Source organism: Balaenoptera borealis (genome assembly GCF_965194805.1).
Source record: "Balaenoptera borealis genome assembly, chromosome: 9".
NCBI classification, from domain to species: Eukaryota; Metazoa; Chordata; class Mammalia; order Artiodactyla; family Balaenopteridae; genus Balaenoptera; species Balaenoptera borealis.
Window position 1 is genome coordinate 9,371,942 of NC_138873.1, and position 18,279 is coordinate 9,390,220.

At 39.8% G+C, this 18,279-nt stretch overlaps 1 protein-coding gene and 1 pseudogene across 11 annotated transcripts in view; one reads left to right on the forward strand and one right to left on the reverse strand.

The window, feature by feature from the left end:
• The first annotated feature begins 203 nt into the window (after nucleotides 1–203).
• LOC309635194 (small ribosomal subunit protein eS6 pseudogene) lies at nucleotides 204–10,229 on the forward strand (annotated as a pseudogene). The gene has a single exon. The product of its transcript is annotated as a small ribosomal subunit protein eS6 pseudogene (transcript).
• Nucleotides 10,230–10,584: 355 nt separating this feature from the next.
• SYNJ2 (synaptojanin 2) overlaps nucleotides 10,585–18,279 on the reverse strand; it is a gene marked incomplete at its 5' end in the record, with an annotated part of 97,231 nt that continues 89,536 nt past the window's right edge. For 7 of the 10 annotated variants that reach the window (XM_082404531.1, XM_082404527.1, XM_082404532.1 and 4 more), the window contains 4 exons: nucleotides 10,585–12,151; nucleotides 13,703–13,854; nucleotides 15,424–15,532; nucleotides 16,654–16,766. In XM_082404531.1, coding sequence (XP_082260657.1) covers nucleotides 11,429–12,151; nucleotides 13,703–13,854; nucleotides 15,424–15,532; nucleotides 16,654–16,766 — 1,097 coding nt within the window. In that variant the 3' untranslated portion in view covers nucleotides 10,585–11,428. Of the gene's footprint in view, nucleotides 12,152–13,071; nucleotides 13,222–13,702; nucleotides 13,855–15,423; nucleotides 15,533–16,653; nucleotides 16,767–18,279 lie in introns of all 10 variants that reach the window. The other 3 variants (XM_082404526.1, XM_082404534.1, XM_082404533.1) reach the window with 1 other exon arrangement.

The window sequence follows — 18,279 nt, forward strand, 5'->3', positions numbered from 1 at the left end:
TAAATTACATGAGATATTCAACACTTTATTATAACATAGGCTTTGTGTTAGATGATTTTGCCCAACTGTAGGCTAATGTAGGTGTTGTGAGCACATATAAGGTAGGCTAGGCTAAGCTATGATTTTCAGCAGGTTACGTGTTTTAAATGCATTTTCAAATTACAATATTTTTAATTCACGATGGATTTATCAGGATGTAACCCCGTCATACATTGACCCATGGCCATGTCTGCCTGCTACTAAGTAAGAGGCATTCCTATTACAGATCAAGGAGGACTGGAGAAAGAAAGCACAGATCTGTACAGGGTTGCACTGCAGTTATCAATCTGAGTGTTCTCAATTTGGTCATCATAAACAAATGGGGAGAAGGATATTCCTGGACTCGTTCATACTACTGTGCCTTGTCACCTGGGGCCCAAAAGAGTTGGTGGAATCCAGAAACTTTTCAGTCTCTCTAAAGACGATAGCGTTTGCCCATATGTTGAGAGAAAGCCCTTAAACAAAGAAGGTGAGAAACCTGGGACCAAAGCACCCAAGATTCAGTGTCTTGTTACTCCACATGTTGTGCAACACACACATTGGTGTATTGCTCTGAGGAAACAGTGTACTAAGGAAAATAAGGAAGAGGCTGCAGAATATGCTATGCCTTTGGCCAAGAGAATGAAGGAAGCCAAAGCAAAACGCCAGGAACAGATTGCCAAGAGATGGAGGCTGATGTCTCTGAGAGTTTTGACCTCTAAGTCTTGAGTCCAGTCAAAAATGCAATGTTATAAGAGTAACAAGATCAGACATCAGAAAAAAATTGTATGGAACCACAAAAGACCCTGAATAGCCATAGCAATTTTGAAAAAGAAAAAGCTGGAGGCATCACTCTTCCTGATTTCAAACTACATTTCAAAGCTATAGTAATCAAAACATGGTGGTTTGGCATAAAAACAGACAATAGATCAATGGAACAGAATATAGAGCACAGAAACAAACTCATGCACATATGGTCAATTAATTTATGACAAAGGAGCCAAGAATACACAGTGGGAAAAGGATGGTTGGGAAAACTGGACAGCCACATGCAAAAGAATAAAACTGGACCACTATCTTACACCATACATAAAAATCAACTAAAAATGGATTAAAGACTTGAACTTAAGACTGGAAACCATAAAACTCCTAGAAGGGAACAAAGGTAAGCCCCTTGACACCAGTCTTGGCAATGATTTTTTAGATTTGACCGTAAAAACAAAGGCAACAAAAACAAAAATAAGCAAGTAGGACTACATCAAACTAAAAAGCTTCTGCACAGCAAAAGGAACCATCAACAAAATGAAAAGGCAACCTACAGAATGGGAGAAAATAATTGCAAATCTTATATTTGATAAGGGGTTAATATTTTAAAAATATAAAGAACTCATTCAACTCAATAGCAAAAATCAAACAATATGATTTAAAAATGGGCAGAGGAACTGAATATTTTTCCAAACAACATATACAGTGGCCAACAGGTACATGAAAAAGTGCTTAACATCACTAATCATCAAGCAAATGCAAATCAAAACCACAATGAGATACCCCAATACATCTGTTAGAATGGTAATCATCAAAAAGACAAAGGATATGAAGTGTTGGTAAGGATGTAGAGAAAAGGGAACCCTGCACACTGTTGGTGGGAATGTAAATTGTTGCAGCCACTATGGAAAACAGTATGGAGGTTCCTCAAAAAATTAAAAAAGAACTACCATACGATTCAGCAATTCCACTTCTGGGCATATATCCAAAGGAAATGCAAACAGGATATTGAACAGATATCTGCACTCCCATGTTCATTGCTACATTATTCACAATAGCCAAGGTATGGAACCTAAGTGTCCATCAATGGATGAAGGGATAAAGAAGGTGTAGTATATACATACAGTGGAATATTATTCAGCCATGAGAAAGAAGGAAACCCTGCCATTTGCAACATGGTTGGACCTTGAGAGCATTGTGCTAAGTGAAATAAGCCAGACAGAGAAAGACAAATACTGCATATTATCACTTATATGTGGAATCTGGAAAAAAAAAAAAAAAGTCAAACACATAGAAACAGAAAGAGTGGTTGCCAGGGCCTGGGTGAGGGGTAGGATGGGAAATGGGGAGAGGTTCATAAAAGGGTACAAAACTTTAAAGTTGAATAAGGTCTGAGGATCTAATGTAAAACATGGTGAAATGGTGGCTATTGTTGATAACACTATATTCTATTGTATAATTGAAATTAGTGGAGTATAAAACTTAAATGTTCTTATCAAAAAAGTTAAAAGAAAAAAATGTGTGAGGTGATTGATGTGTTAGTTAACTAGTGGGAAGTATTCTTCCACAATATATACGTATATCAAATCATCACAATGTACACTTTAAATGTCTTAGTTTTATATACCTCAATGAAGCTAAATTTTTAAAATTTTAATTAAAAAAATTTAGCACAGTGAAAGCTTCTAAGAATTTTATTCTGTTTATTCTCCCTCAAGTCCATTTCTCCTGTTTCTATTTCAGGTAATTCATTACATTTCATTCAAGTAGGACCTTTTTCAGTAGTTTTGACTTCTCCCCACATATGATTAATTACCAAATGCTGTCCACTCTACTCCAAAGGTCCCAGAATCCTTTTCCATTTCTACTGCCCAGACTCCAGTTCAGATTTTCACATTTGGCCTGGACTGTAATACCCTCCTAATTGGTTCCTCATCCTAGTGATAAAATAGAACTGTAATTCAGTGAACACATTTTGAGTACTTATGCACCAAGTGTTGCTTTATATAAGAATACAAGGTAGATTTATTAGCCATATTTTAGAGATAGGAAAACCAAGCATTAAAAAAAAATTCATAAAACTGGCCCAAAGTCTCAAAGCTAGTGAGAGTTAAGGTTAAACCCAGGTTTTATTTTAAAATCTATGCATGTGCATTGCAATATAGTCACAGAAAGTTACAAACATTAACTTTAAAAACTGACAAAAAGGGACTTCCCTGGTGGCACAGTGGTTAAGAATCCGCCTGCCAATGCAGTGGATACGGGTTCCAGCCCTGGTCTGGGAAGATCCCACATGCCGCAGAGCAACTAAGCCCGTGCGCCACAACTACTGAGCCTGTGCTCTAGAGTCCGCGAGCCACAGCTACTGAAGCCCGTGCGCCTAGAGCCTGTGCTCCGCAACAAGAGAAGCCACCGCAATGAGAAGCCCGCGCACCACAACGAAGAACAGCCCCCGCTCGCTGCAACTAGAGAAAGCCCACGCGCAGCAACGAAGACCCAACACAGCCAAAAATAAATAAATAAATAAATAAATTTATAAAAATAAAAAAACAAAAAAAAAAAGAATACAAGGTTGAAATATCTTCAGAAATAAGAAAATATTCAGTGACTTAGATTTTAGAAAGTGCCAAAAATAGCTTCTCAAAAGAAGGCTGAAATTAGATTAGCTACATCCAAAGATAATTAGTGAACTGGAAGAGAGGTCAGAAAAATTTATCCAGAACACAGCACACAGACAAAAAAGATGGAAAATACAGAAGACTAAGGATATTGGCAAGTAAGACGATAACAAATTCTATGTTTCATTTGAGTACCAAAAGGAGAAGAGAAAAAGCATGTCCCAGAGGCAATATTTGAAGAGATAATGGTTGAAAAGTTTCTAGAACTGATGAAAGGCACCAATCCACATATTCAAAAAGTTCAACTAATTCAAAGCAGAGCAAATAAAAATAAATTCACATCTATACACAGCATAGTGAAACTGCAGAAAAGCCAACACGAGGAAAACCTTAAAAGTAGAGTAAAAAAAGTGTAAAGGAATAACAGTTAAGATTGCTACTGTTGAGAAGTCATCAGTCAATGGAAGCTAGAAGACACCTGCAATATTGCCAAAAACCACTCCCACCCTAGAATAATACATTCAGTAAAAATAGTAAGTCATTTAAAATATTAAGATAAAATAGATATTTTATATAAATTAAAACTGTACCACCAGCAGACCTTCATTAATGGAAATGTTAAGGGATGTACTTCAGGTAGAAGGTAAATGAATGATCTAGCCAGAGGTGCTGAGATTCAAGAAATGTAGAGTGAAAAAAGAGGCAACTATTTGGATAAAATAAATGAACACTGATTGTATAAAACAATAATAATGTCTTGAGTAGGTGTTAAAATATGTAAAATTAAAGTACACAGTAACTACAGTTGGGATGGTATAAATGGAGTTAAAGTTTTCCAGTCATCACATTATCCAGGAGGAAGGTAAAAATAATGATTAAATTCTGAAAGTATAATGTTAATAATACATGTTGTAATTTCTAAAATAACCAATAAAAATGTAACCAACAAAAATAGGGTATAATGACTTCCAAATTAGGAGAGGACAAAAAGAGGAATGATAAAAATTCAAATGAAGGCATGAAAAGACGGGAAAAGAAACAAGAAACAGATAGTAAGAAGAGAAAGCGTAAGATTGGATGTTAAATTTAAGCCCAAATATAGCAATTATTACATTAAATGTAATGGACTAAATACCCTAGTTAGAAGATAAATATGCCAGGCTAGATAAGAAAACAACACTCAATTATATGCTGTTTATAAGAGACCATCTGAAGCATGAGGGCACCAAGAGGTTCAAAATAAAAACTACAGACACAGTTTACTTTCCTGGTGAACACTACCAAAAATTTAAGGAGGAAATAATTTCAATGTTATCATATTCTTTCAGTTAATAGAAAAGAGTGTACTGCCCAACTCTTGAGGTTAGTGTAACTTTGATACCTAAACCATACAAAGTCAGCACAAAAAAGAGAAAGTTACAGGCCAATCTCACTTAATAACATAGTTGCAAAAATCCTAAACAAAAATATTGACAAACTAAGTGCAGCAATATTTTAAAAGATAATCTTTCCAAGTTGGATTTATACCAAGAATGCAAGGTTGTTTAGCACTGAAGAACTGATCAGTGTAATTCGCCATATTAACAAACAAAAGGAGAAAAAAAATCAATCATTTCAGTACACGTAGAAAATGTCTTTGATAAAATTTAACCACCATTCATGAAAAAGATAAATTTAGTAATCCAGAAAGAGAACTTCCTTAATATAATAAAGGGTGTCTAAAGAACAAAAAAAAAATAAACATCATACTTACTGGCAAAAATATTAACATTTTCCCTTAGAGAAGAAGAGTAACACAAGAACGCCTATTACCAATGTTTTTATTTAATGTTGTACTAAATGTCCTAGCCAGCTCTGTAAGGCGAGAAAAAGACATAAAAGTTACAAGGATGGGAAAGGAAGAAACAAAACTCATTATTTGCAGGTAACTGTCTACAAAGAAAATCCAAAGAATCCACATACCCCATATTTTATCAATTTAAAGACACATTAAATACATTTAACATCTCTGTGGGTGGGCTACATCTCACAATAGATGAGTCATAATTAAGTTGGAAGCCTTCTGGCTTAGTCTGTGCAGGCTGCTATAACAAAACACCACAGACTGGGTGGCTTATAAACAATAAACATTTATTTCTCACAGTTCTGGAGGCTGGAGGTCCAACAACAAGACAGCAGCATTGTCACGTTCTGGTGAGGGCCCTCTTCCTGTTTCACAGCTGGGACCTTCTCACTGTGTCCTCACATGGTGAAAGGGGTGAGGGATCTCATGGGGTCTCTTTTATAAGAACACTAATCCTACTCGTTAGGGCTCTATCCTCATGACTTAGAATGTCCCAAAGGCTCCACCTCCTAATACTATCATCTTTAGGAGTTAAGTTTTCAGCATATGAGTTTTGGGAGGAAACAAACATTCAGACCATAGCACTTTCTTAAGACCTATGTGGGAAAAGAATCCAAAAAAAGAGTGGATATATGTATATGTATAACTCATTCACTTTGCTATGCAGCAGAAACTAACACAACATTGTAAAAAAACTATACTCCAATAAAAATTAATTTAAAAAAAGAATAGCATGTAAATGTGTATCTCATAATTGATGGTATATTGAAATACAGTTAATTGTTAGATTTTTATGACAGTTTATATAAAAGCAAGGTTGATGCAGTCAATACACAAAAAGCTTTTATATTTAAGTATACTAGCAAAAAATAGCAAATGAATTTTAAAGTAAGAATTATTGTTAACTGTTAGATAAAACCATGGTATTAAGGTTATAAAAGAAAATGTTATTTAGAGATAAGTATTTAGGAGTCAAATATCATGATAGCAGAATTTTTAAAAAAATTTCAGCAAAGGAAAAAAATAAACCAAATATAGCAAAATGTTAAATTACTATTAAATCCTGGTGATGGATATATGAGAGTTCAAACTATTCACTCTGATTTCATGTATGTTTGAAAAATTTTATAAGTTAAAAACTTTGAGAAACATTAATGAAATACTTAAGCGGAGAAATATACCATGTTCTTAGATTGAAGGGTCAATACTGTAAAGATGTCCATTCTATTTCATGAAGTCCCAGTAAAAAATTCCAATAGGTTTTAGTTTTTAAATAGGACTTGATGAATTGATTCCAAAATTTTTATATGAAAATGCTAAGGATCAAGAATAGAAGGGCTTGTTTTACCAGATATCAAAGAAATAATACAACATGATATGGACACAGAGATTGACAGGTAGACCAGTGGCACAAGAACAGAGAGCCCAGGAAGCAGAGACTCTGTAATGGCAGTGTGAGCAGCTAAGGAAACCTCTCCCCCAGAGAAAGAGATCTATTAAACTAGTCAAAGGTAGCAAAGGCAATCATTCAAATGTCTAGAGATTGATCAAAAGACTTACAACAAATTGAGAAGCCTTTTATTCAACAAAATCTAAGGATTCTCAGTAAGAACAATGGGAGGCCACTGTATTAGAGTTAGAACTAGAGCCTGCACCCATCCCCTGACAGAAGTGCCTTCCAGAAAGACCTGTTCCACTGGGGGACAGTGGAACGAACACATTGTATGTCACACACCACACACTTTTTTACCCTACAACTAAAAAACATTTTTATTTTGTTTTGATGAAATCACTAGAAAACTCAATCCTGCACTTGACCATGGAGCAAACCTCAATAAATTTTAAAAAGTAGATGTTTATCTAGGCCATATTCTCAGGTCATAATCCAATAAAATTAGGAGGAAACAATTTAAAAATGCCAAACAAACTCTTAACTATTGGAAAATTGCACAGTCTCCTGTGAATCAAAGAGAAACTAAAAGCAAATTACAGTCTAGAGATTAATGAAAATGAGACTATTTCATGCTAATATGTGTAGGGTGCAGTTAAAGTTACAATCAGGGGAAAATATATAACTTTAAATGTCTTTATTGTTAAGCAAGACTAAAAATAATGAAACCCAGTGCTAGCTTTAACTAAGAAATTAGGAAAATAACAAAACTAAACAAAAAGTAGAAAAGGATGCAAATTAAAGATAAGTTGAAGTTAATGAAAAATGTTTTAAAAACCGACATAACAAAATAAAAATAAACAATTGAAAGGATATACAAATACCAATGCTGTTATTTGAAAATGTCAAAAAAAACCTGGGTAACACCTTGAGAAACCCAATTAAGAAAGAGAGAGCAATGGTTTGTTATTTAATAAATGGTATAGTATATAACTATCACTGAGGAGGATGTTGGACCCCCTACCTCACACCATTTATAAATGATGTTCCAGGTGCTCTGAAATACTGCTGTTAGCCCAGGCAAAGCCTGTAATCTTAAGCACACTAACACTCAGATTTATTTAGGTATTTTTGCCACCTACTACTTCTATTATCTACATAAACAGATAAAAATCCTAAAAATAAAATCCTAAACTGTCATTTAAGGTGCCCTGAAATTCTTTCTCATCGGCTCATTCTTTCCATGTACATAAATCCACTTTGCTACATGTCATATTCTTAATCCTCTTCTCTCAAATCTCCCCTGGCCCTCTGTTCACAATTAATCACTCTCTCATTTGTACTCTCCTACCTCATGGAGATAGAGCTGATTATATAACTGCAAACAGTTTGCCTTGTATGAGAATGAGTTTCAATCCATGACCTTGGGAAAGGAAGGTACTGTAACCAGCCGTTTCCTTCTTCCCCATCCAAGTCCCAGGCACTCAGATTAAATGAATTCAATAAAGTCCTTACTGGTCAGGAAGGACTCGGCATCTTTACGATGTGGAGATTGTCAGTATATTCTTATTCCTGAAAGGCATCAGAGAACATTTATGACCTGAATTTTGTCTATCAATTAGCTAAGAACAAACCTAGACAGAACTGGAAGATTGTTTACTCCTTTCTCCAGTCTTCTATGAAGTAATGTACTCAAGCCACCCCAGCAGTCTAAGTTTGCTATAAGATCCTATAGAAAATGAATCCCAGCATCTCTCAACATTATAGCATAAAGTTATTATATGTTATGGCTGTGGTCCCTGCTAGCAGCCTTCAACTCATAAATTCTGAACCAAATTATTACTTTTATGTTGCTTCAACTTAATTTGATGGTTGAAAAAAGAAACAAAACCAAAAACTCAGAGGAATAACTAGTAATCACATTTCATCCAGAATAAAAGGCTAGCCAAGGAAGATATCCCCAGGTTCTCTTCATATCTGAAAAGAAATAAGCCACATTAAAAAAAAAAAAGATAAAACATTTAATAAGTTTTTTTTTTTTTTTACAATTTCAGTACAAATTATCACTTCAAATAAACATTAGGGTTTTTATTCATTGCTAGTCATCCAGTAAGATCCAATAAGTAATTTCTGCAGTCCTTTCTAATAGAATTACTTCATTATAAAGCAAATGTTTTAATACATTACCTTGCTTATACACAGGTCAGGAGAATTTTAAGTGTCGTGAACTTCAACAACTTTAAACTTTTACAGGACTTTCTTGGGCAGATGTCCTTGTTTCAATAATTTACTGGAACAAATTTTTTTAAATTGGCAAGAAGTCCGGGAAGATTATACTGTAAAAAGAGAATCTAATTGGGGTCAGGGAGACAATGCTGAATTGTAAAGTCTGTGCCTAGAATACTGTGGTGAACTGTAACACCTCACAGAACAGTAATGAAATAAACTGCAAGGTCACAATAAAAAGGCTGGTGTGGGAACATCAAAGAAAGATTAAAAATAAAAACCACAGAATGAAATCCCCAGGATGGCAGCTGCTCATTGTCGAGATTATTCAACCAACTCTACTGCTAACCTAGGAAAGATACCCACTGTTAAGCACTGATTTAAAAAATAAGGCAATTCCAATTGTCCTTTTCTTTTAAAAAAAAGTGAACGTTAGCACAAGAACCTTACATATTATCAACTCAAAATCCAGTCTGTTATTCATTAAATCTGAACAGCCGTGAGCAAATAATATTCATTTCTTAATGTTAAACTACTTGTAATTTTTCCTGTGACCTGCCTCAATACAGTTCTGTGTGTTAATACTTACTGTCAGATTCTTAAGAACTATTTGTGTGATGAACACCTATCTTAAATGAAATTCTGTTCTCTGTACCATTTATTGGCTATTTGCTATCTAGAACAAAGAAGAAACCTGAAAATTAAGCACTGGAAGCAACTTTTGTGGTGCTTACTTGCCCCCTGCTTTTCTGACTCACTGTTACATAGATATGCCTTCAAATTCACCTCCTTTTTAGTAGGAAAAGAGGTTATGGAGAAAAGAGTGTTTAAGAAATCTTCGGTTCCATTCCCAACCATGCCCTTTAGAAGTGACACAAATCCTGGTAAATGATTTACCTTTCCAGAGCCTCTTACCCATCTTGCTTCCTTTCTCCTCCTAACGCTTTCAAGGATCACGTTGTTTACTTCTTGCATTTCTCAGAGAGGTAAAAATGATATAAAGCATGTAAGTGCTAGAGAAGGTGTCCTAATCAGCTAAGGCTAAAAACACCATCTTTTACTACTGGTTAACTACTCGTATTATCTATTTCTCTCTATGGGTCACTAATATCTTTTTCTTTTATTAGTTTTCAGATGAAATGAGATACAGTTTTGTTTTTGTATAATCTCTAATGCATCTTGATAGTGGCAATGAGAGTTAATTCTGAAATCCCAGAGGTCTGATCAGTAAAAGGAGCCTGCCATCCTAACCATTAGCTTTGAGTACAGGAATTCCCTGGTCACATTAGGGATAACACAGAACCATTGCTGTATGATTCTATGACATGAAAGACTCCTAAACATGGTATGTGGCACACTGAGATTTTGCCAGTAAATTGCTTATCGGCAAAATTATGATATCTGCTCCAAATGAGTTCTAGGCCTTATAACATTCTTTTAAAAATGTAAAGCAGTACGGTGATGTCTTTTTTAAAAACTGACTAGGTAAGAAGTGGTGTTGGAAATGTACAGGAAAAAAAAAAACCTAATAAAAATGTAGATAAGCTAGCTCAGAATATCCTGAGGTTTCTTATATATGGGGACATGTGGTACTCTCCTTCCTGAAGCCACAGCTAGGTAGACCAGACTAAAACAAATACTCTTCAAATTATAATAATGAAAATCAGTACTTGTACATACCAGTATGAGTTTTCACATTTTGTGCTTTTTCTGAATATGGAATATAAGGAGAAAAAGAAAGCCATGAGGTTTTATTTAATAGGGAATAGAGAGTGTGTAAAAACTGGTAGCACACCAGAGCTTAGGACTGTAGCAATTTACGGGACATGCAAAGTCCAAGACATGGTACAGGAGACTTAGGCAGTTGGAGCTCAGGTGAAGCTAATGGTATATGCTCCGGAACCAAAGCAGGGAGTGACACCATCTCCCCCAGGACGCACACATAATCACGGCTAATATACATGTACATAAATAAACACAAGGGATCCCAGGAATGTACAGTCTAATCTTTTGGTTGACCTATTTGCTGCTTCCTACTCTGATATCTTTTTTAACCTGGTGTCAGCGGCCAGGTACAGCTCTTAATGGTCCCAACCACCTTTTAGTGGAATCCTTACATTATGCATCAACCTTCAGGTGGGTCACCAAAAAGTTATTCCAGATCTGTAAAATACAAACAATATTAAAAAAAAAACTCACCACATACAAACATAACTTGAACAACCGTTTAAAATTCAATGGGAGGGAACTTCTTGGGCATTATCGGCTAGATTCTCTTTCCTAAAATCCGTATACTGAATCTACCCGGAGGTTTCTCACACCCTGAGAGGAAACTGAACATGCACAAGTCTGGAATAAAACATATTTTGGTGGCTGAATAATAATCTTACTGAATAAGAGACACAATTTTTGTAAACTACACAAGAGTATCAATGTTTTTTCAGTGTGCCTTTAACTAGATGTCTCTTTCAACTGGGGAGTTGAGACCAATGGGCTTTCCCCTGTTAAGGTGAGGCCAGGGGGAGAAGGCACACATCCTGTGGGAGAGCTGCTGTCGGAGTTTCCCAGTCATGTTTTCGCCAGTGGGTCAAACACCTGCAGCACCGTCCTCTTGTCCTTGTCACTGGTTGTCACCCAGTGACCGAAGTCGTTGTGTCTGTGCTCCAGTGGCGGCTCCTGGGCAGGTGAGGCACTGACTTGCTGGGGGGCTGCGTGTGCCCTTCCGGGGTTCCTGTTCCCCGAGTCCAGGGGGTCAGGGCTCTTGGGAAGCCAGGAGGTATTCAACAGGTTACGGTGGTGGAGAAGGCTCCAGAAGGGATCCTGATAATCCTGATAATCGCCGAGGAGGGGGGCGGCCTCTGACTTCGCGTCCTTGGTGCCATCGGCCTCAGGGCTTGCAGGTGATGAAGGGCCAAGGAAAGCCGGCTGGGGGAAGAGCGCGCCCCCAGCAGGCAGGGGTGCCGGGGGACAGTCGCTGCTGGGGGGCCCCTGGAGAAGCTGGCAGTTGCTCTGCAGCCCCTGCAGGTGCAAGGCCGCCGGCGCCGACTTCTTCCTCCGCGGGGGCACCTGGGGCACGAGGGGCGGGGCCTCCGGAGGGGGCGGGGCGGCCGCGGGCGGGGCCTCGTCCGGCGCTGGCTTCCCGGTGGCGGCGGCACCTTTCCCGGGCTGAAGTGTTCTCGGTTTGGGAACGGGAGGGACTGTCGCTAGAGGAGGGGTGTCAAGGCTCGTCTCCGGGGGCCCGATTGTAAAATGGACGGCCTGATGCCCAAACTGTTCTTCCGGTGACGCGGGCTAAGAAAAGGCACGACAGAGAGCGTCAATAAGCAGCCCGCCCCGGGGAGCTGGGAATCAGAGCACACAGACGCTGTCCACAGGCGAACAGAGGAGGGGACAAGCGGACATTCTAGCAAATTCAGGATTTGAGAATGTCTGGGATGCGGGAGTGTGACCAGGCAGGAAAGAGCATGGGAGAAACACACGTATCGAGGAGGACCAGCAGGTCCGATGAAATATGAGTGGGAGCTTTCAAACCAGGGCCCCCGTGAATAACCTGAAACAAGTTTCTGTTACCTAGGAAACGGGGTGATGCTCTTCCTTTATTAACAGCGAACCTCCCTGAAAACTTTTCTTCGAGGCCGCAGCTTTGATAATTCAGTCTGTACCACACTAAGTAGCTTATGTCACGGCATTAAGCTAATAGAAGGACTAATGGGTATACTTGCTCCTTGAACCTTTGATATTTAAATATAGAAGAATGGAAAATTTCATACAGGAACTTCACTTCCTTGGTTCTGATTCAAAAGGATCACAAAGAAAACAACTGCATGAGGCCAGAGGAAGCTTTTGTACACACACGGCTCACGGTAGCTTAAGCATCCGCATTTCAGTATTTCCACTGGTTCTTTAGAAAACTAGCTGCAAAAACAACCCTTTCTCCGACAGCCTTTTACTGCAGCTCCTGTGCAGTGGGTGGGGAAACTGAATCCATTTCTGCCCCTGGCTTTGAAGACAAAGCGAGAATAGAGAAGAGGAGGAAAGAGGTCTGTTGTGTAAGGAGGCATGGAAAATAGGCAGATGAATGTGCAGACGTGGGGCAGCGAGCAACCCAGAAAACACAAAGCAGGCTCTGTAAGAACCATGCGCCCAAACCACGCTCATGCTTTCTACAGGTGGAAAAGCAGCCATTCTGTAATGACCAGCCAAGGGATTACCAGGTGTCCGTGACTAGCACACTGAGCTCAAACGGAAGATCCAGATGTCTCTAGAGGTGCCAGTCTTTGGGCTGCTACTGTCCTGACAAACTCATGTCTTTGAAGCAGCAAGCAAGGCTGAGAAGCTTGAGAGCGAGAGCAAAAAACAATCTGCAAGAAAAGTGGCAAGAAAAGCTGTCGAGCCTCCAGGGTCCGGGGCCGCGCAAGCGCTTGTCAACATGGCCAATCCAGGAACCGGTGATTGTTTTTCTAATGCAAATAAAAATCTGTAGAAGTCAAACCGTGGGCATAGGACACAGACCACACACAAATGGGAATCACTGGGACACTTGGAATAAAGCATCCCACGGTGGTTCGGTTTGGGAACTGAAATGGAACATTTGGGCAGCGTGATACCGCCAAGCTGTTCCTGTCTTGGTGAGAAATTCCCAATGTTTCTGCTCAGCTTGAGCCAAGAAGCAGCAGGGATGCGAAGAAGAAAGCGAGTGCTGGGCATTTGCCTCAAGGATGGGGCTGTGTCTGGGACTCGTGAACATGTATAAAGAGACCAGACCCATCGGAGACGTAATTCTTATCCAACAAGACACTTGAGCAACCCAGGAGCAAGAGGCTTGTGCAACCAGCTTCTTACCTTTCCTGTCCTTCTCAAGGCTGGCTTCTTGATGGCAGGAACTCTGGGTGCGGGCCGACGGGGCAGGAGTGGGGCCACCCCCGCTGTGGGCTCTGGTTTGGAAGGTCCCTGGTCCCTCAAGGCTGTGGCATTTAGGGCTTCTCCTGGGGCGCCTGAAACATACAATTGCACAGCTAAAGTGTAAAGGACAAGGCATCGAATTATCCTTATTCTAAGGATAATTTACTAATGCAATGTATTTCTTTGCTATCTAAAAATACATCTTTGAAGGTTGTCAGGACCCACCAGCTGGGTTTGGCCCCCAGCTTCTCATTCTCACCTTCTCAACAGGGATGGTGATCTAGGGTCTTTGGAGGGGAGGATCAGTGAGGCCCTGACATCACGTGCAAAGTTTAACGTGTCCCTGTGTTTCTCAGGGTAGATGATGCAAAACTCAAAATCTCAGCAGGGCCCATGACCAAGAAAATGTTAAGTTGGGACCCTGGGTAGATTTCAAACCTCAAACCTCTGCATCTATAGACTTTAAAAAAAAAAAAGCTTTACTGCAATGTAATTCACATACTGTAAAATCTACGCTTTTTAAGGACATAATTTGGTGGTTATTAGTGTAGTCACAAAGCTGTACAACTATCACCACTATCTAATCACTGGAATATCTTCCATCACCCCAAAAAGAAACCCCACACATTCCCATGCTACTGTGGGTAGCAGTCACTCCCCACACCCTCCTCTCTCCAGCCCCTGGAAACCACTATAACTTTCTCTCTGTATAGATTTGACTATTCTGGACACTGCACATAAATGGAATCACACAATACATGGCCTTTTGTGTTTGGTTTCTTTCACTTAGCACACTATTTTCATGATTCACCATGATATAGCATGTGTTAGTACTTCATTCTTTTTATGGCTGAATAATATTCCATGGTATGGATATACCCCATTTTATCCATTCATCAGTTGATGGACACTTGGGTTGTTACATCCATACAACTTGAGTTATTTTTTTTAATAAAAAAGAAACCATGGTGTGATCCTACAACAGTGTTTCTCAGCCTCTTAATTCATGCCCTCCTTAAATGTTGTCTGGGAATTCCAAATAAATTAAATACCTGGACTAAAAGCAAATCAGGCAACTGTAACTACATCTGGCTTTTCAGAGGGCATAATTTCCCCTCTTCAAAAGAGATTCTAGTATAAAATCGCAACAAAAAACCAAAAAATGTTAGTAACCAGTGATTTTGAATGCACAGAGAAGATTCCAAGTTAAAACATGGTTAACCCGGGCTAGGTGAAGTAACAGCAACAAAAAATTAACAGGCAGTATGGCAGAGAAGAGGCCCCTGCCTGACGGTAAAGATTCTACAATTGCTGGTGATTTAAAAAAATAGATGTTTTGCCTGAAAGAGGACGCCTACCTACCTACCTCTTTTTACAGAGCCAGCAGAATGAGTTAGTGCCTCTTCTAAAACTTGTGTTTGTTTATTTCAGTCTCTTCCTTAAGTGCTGCTTAATAATCTTGGGATTATTTCTACATACTTACTGAATGTTAAATATACAGTTTTAAATGGACAATAAGTCTTAGTAGCTGAATTTTATAAAATGTTGCTAAAGGGGACTTTCACTGAATACTGCCTCCAGAAAAAAGAGTGTTTTCCTCTTCTAGGCCCCGGATGAAAAGAAAAGCAGAATTGGCAGGAGAGCCCCAGGGGAACACCCACCTCCTCTGGCTTCCAGGAGACATCGGATCGCTGCTTCCGCCTCCTGAGCGTTGGTAGTTTTGATCTGCTTGACGTTATAAGGCTTACTTATCCCAGTCCTAGCTTTGGGCTTGAGGACAAAATCAGGAAAAAAAAAAAAGCATATTAGCGCAGGTAGGAAACAGCCTCACCTGGTGAGTTCTCTGCCTACCGATCTGTACAGGAGCGTGAAGTTGACAGAGTTCCTTCAGACGGTGATCAAAACACAACTCCAACACAAACCGCATCCCTCAAGCCTCTTCCCCCCACCCAGCACTCACATATCAAGCGTGGGGGGAACACAATGGGGGGAACACAATAATGTTTAGACGACCCTCGTCTCCTGAACTGGACGATTCCAGGATTTTGCCATGTGAACAAACCATCCTCTATCTTTATTTCAATAACCAGGTAAAAGCCAGAAAGCTTAGTGAGAAGCCACTCCTTCCACGGTCCAGCGGAGTCATTAAAACACTTTTCCAGATGTTTTCTCAAAAGTGCTCTTTCTACCTCTTCGCTTTCCTGCCTCTTAACTGAGACCTCTGGGAACCTGCTTTCATTACTACAAACCACTGAGGTCGAGTCAACCGCCTACTCCCGCTGAGACCAGCTCTCCACACTCTCCTGGGACACATTAGCTTCCACCCAGCCCCCCTCCCTCACCTCTAGTCCATTGACCTTCACCTACCGTCTTCTTTAGATCTCACAGCCATCCTCTGGAACTCCCCGCCTCTAAAACCCTACACGACTGTTATGATTACTAATGTCCCTACTGCGTTACTTAGGCCCCATTAGATCTCTTTTTAGCCTCTTCTCTCAAGACAACTGATCTGAACTTCTCTTATTTCCCCTTCTATCAGCCCCTGCTCTATACACCAAGGTCAAAGGCAAGCATCGGAAGGGAGAGAAGCAGGTGGGTCTGGAAACCAACAGTCCCTCCCTGAAGGGGCACTTGGGAGTTTTCATCAAACGTGATTTTCTCTCTCACGCTCTGTACGACCATTAAAAAACCCTATAAAGGGCCTGGTACTAAGTTATGGGGTTTGGGGATGAATGGTGGACAGGCAGAGGGTTAAAGAGACAGACATGTATATATTCACTGAAAAGAGGTGATCCTGCATGATGTTAGGGGCTGAGGATGAACCACGGGGCAAATCTCTTGGGTTTGAAATGCTGACTCATTTCGCTATGATCTGAATACAGAGAACTCACTGCTTGCTGAGGTGCTCCTGGCAGAAGTTTTGCTGTCTGCAAAATCGAATACTGCCCGTGGGTGCCAGAGGAGATGGACACATCCGAGGCTGACTTTTTCACCATTAAACCAGCTGTAAAGACCAAGGAGGGCAGAGTCTCAATCTCAGTGAAGTCGCAGCTGCTTCGATGCAAATTCCCAGCCAGCTGAGAGCAAGGTCACAGTTAGGGTCTGAGTACATCCATGGCCTTTGGGGATTCAGAGGCGCTACTGAGTTTCTCTTGTGATTCTCTAATAACTTGGGTTTATTAATGTAGATTCTCTGGAGAAGCACTGTTTGAATGAAAATTTTAATCTAACATCCTGGGGGAGTTAAATCTGATATAAACTCTGATCAATCATTTTTAAGTGGTTTAAAATACACTACTGTTATTAGGACCAAATTTTTAAAATACTTTGTGGGCAAAATCTAACAAAAAAAATCCCAAAGCAGGGGAATAAGTTGGATGAAATAATACCTGCAGCCATTAACAAATCATGTTTTAGAACAACAGTTAATACAGAGACATTAGATGAAACACAAATGACCAAACAAAATGGACACTAATTTTGTAAAAAAAAAAAAAAAAAAGGGAAAATTGTGTATAGAGGACTTCCCTGGTGGTGCAGTGGTTGAGAGTCTGCCTGCCAACGCAGGGGACATGGGTTCGAGCCCTGCTCCGGAAGATCCCACATGCCGCAGAGCAACGAAGCCTGTGCGCCACAACTACTGAGCCTGTGCTCTAGAGCCCACGAGCCACAACTACTGAGCCCACGTGCCACAACTACTGAGCCTGCGCACCTAGAGCCCATGCTCCGCCACAAAGAGAAGCCACCGCAATGAGAAGCCCACGCACCGCAACGAAGAATAGCCCCTGCTTGCCACAACTACAGAAAGCCTGTACGCAGCAACGAAGACCCAACACAGCCAGAAATAAATAAATAAATAAATTTATTTTTAAAAATTGTGTGTAGATATAGATATATCTAATTGGAAAAAGGATGGAAATCTTTTGGTTAACAACTATTATCTCTAGGTAGGTGAAATTTAAAACTTTTATTGTTTATATTTATCTCTTTGTAAATCTCTACAATAATAAAGGACATAAATTTGTTTTTTATTTATTTAATATTTTCTTTTCTGAGTATCAACTCAGAAAAGTAAAAAAATATGCTTAACAAGTCATGTGTTTCTGGCTTGCCATTGATTACTATTGTGATGTAAGCCAAGATGAACCCAATTCTGAAAGTATAGTCTTAGAAAAATGTTTACCGTCACACTGGGGGGGGCGAGGGAGGGGGAGAAGTGAACAGTGGAGGTAAACAGAAACTGATCAAAAGCATGGCATGACTTTATTTCAGATTGCTAAGGAATGTCTCACGGACAAAGCACTGTTTTTTCTGAGGAGCCAGGAAGAAAAGTGCTATCCTGAGACCCGGGCTAGGAAGTGCTGTTCTCAGCAGGCTCGGGCTCACAGACGGCAAGGCTCCTGGTTAGAGGTGGGCGTGTGGTCACCTTATGGGTCAGAGCACCTGGGCTTACTCGAGTCCTCATATGCAGAGAGAGGGTGGGCAGCAGTCCAGGAGAGAAGACGTGGAAAGATGCC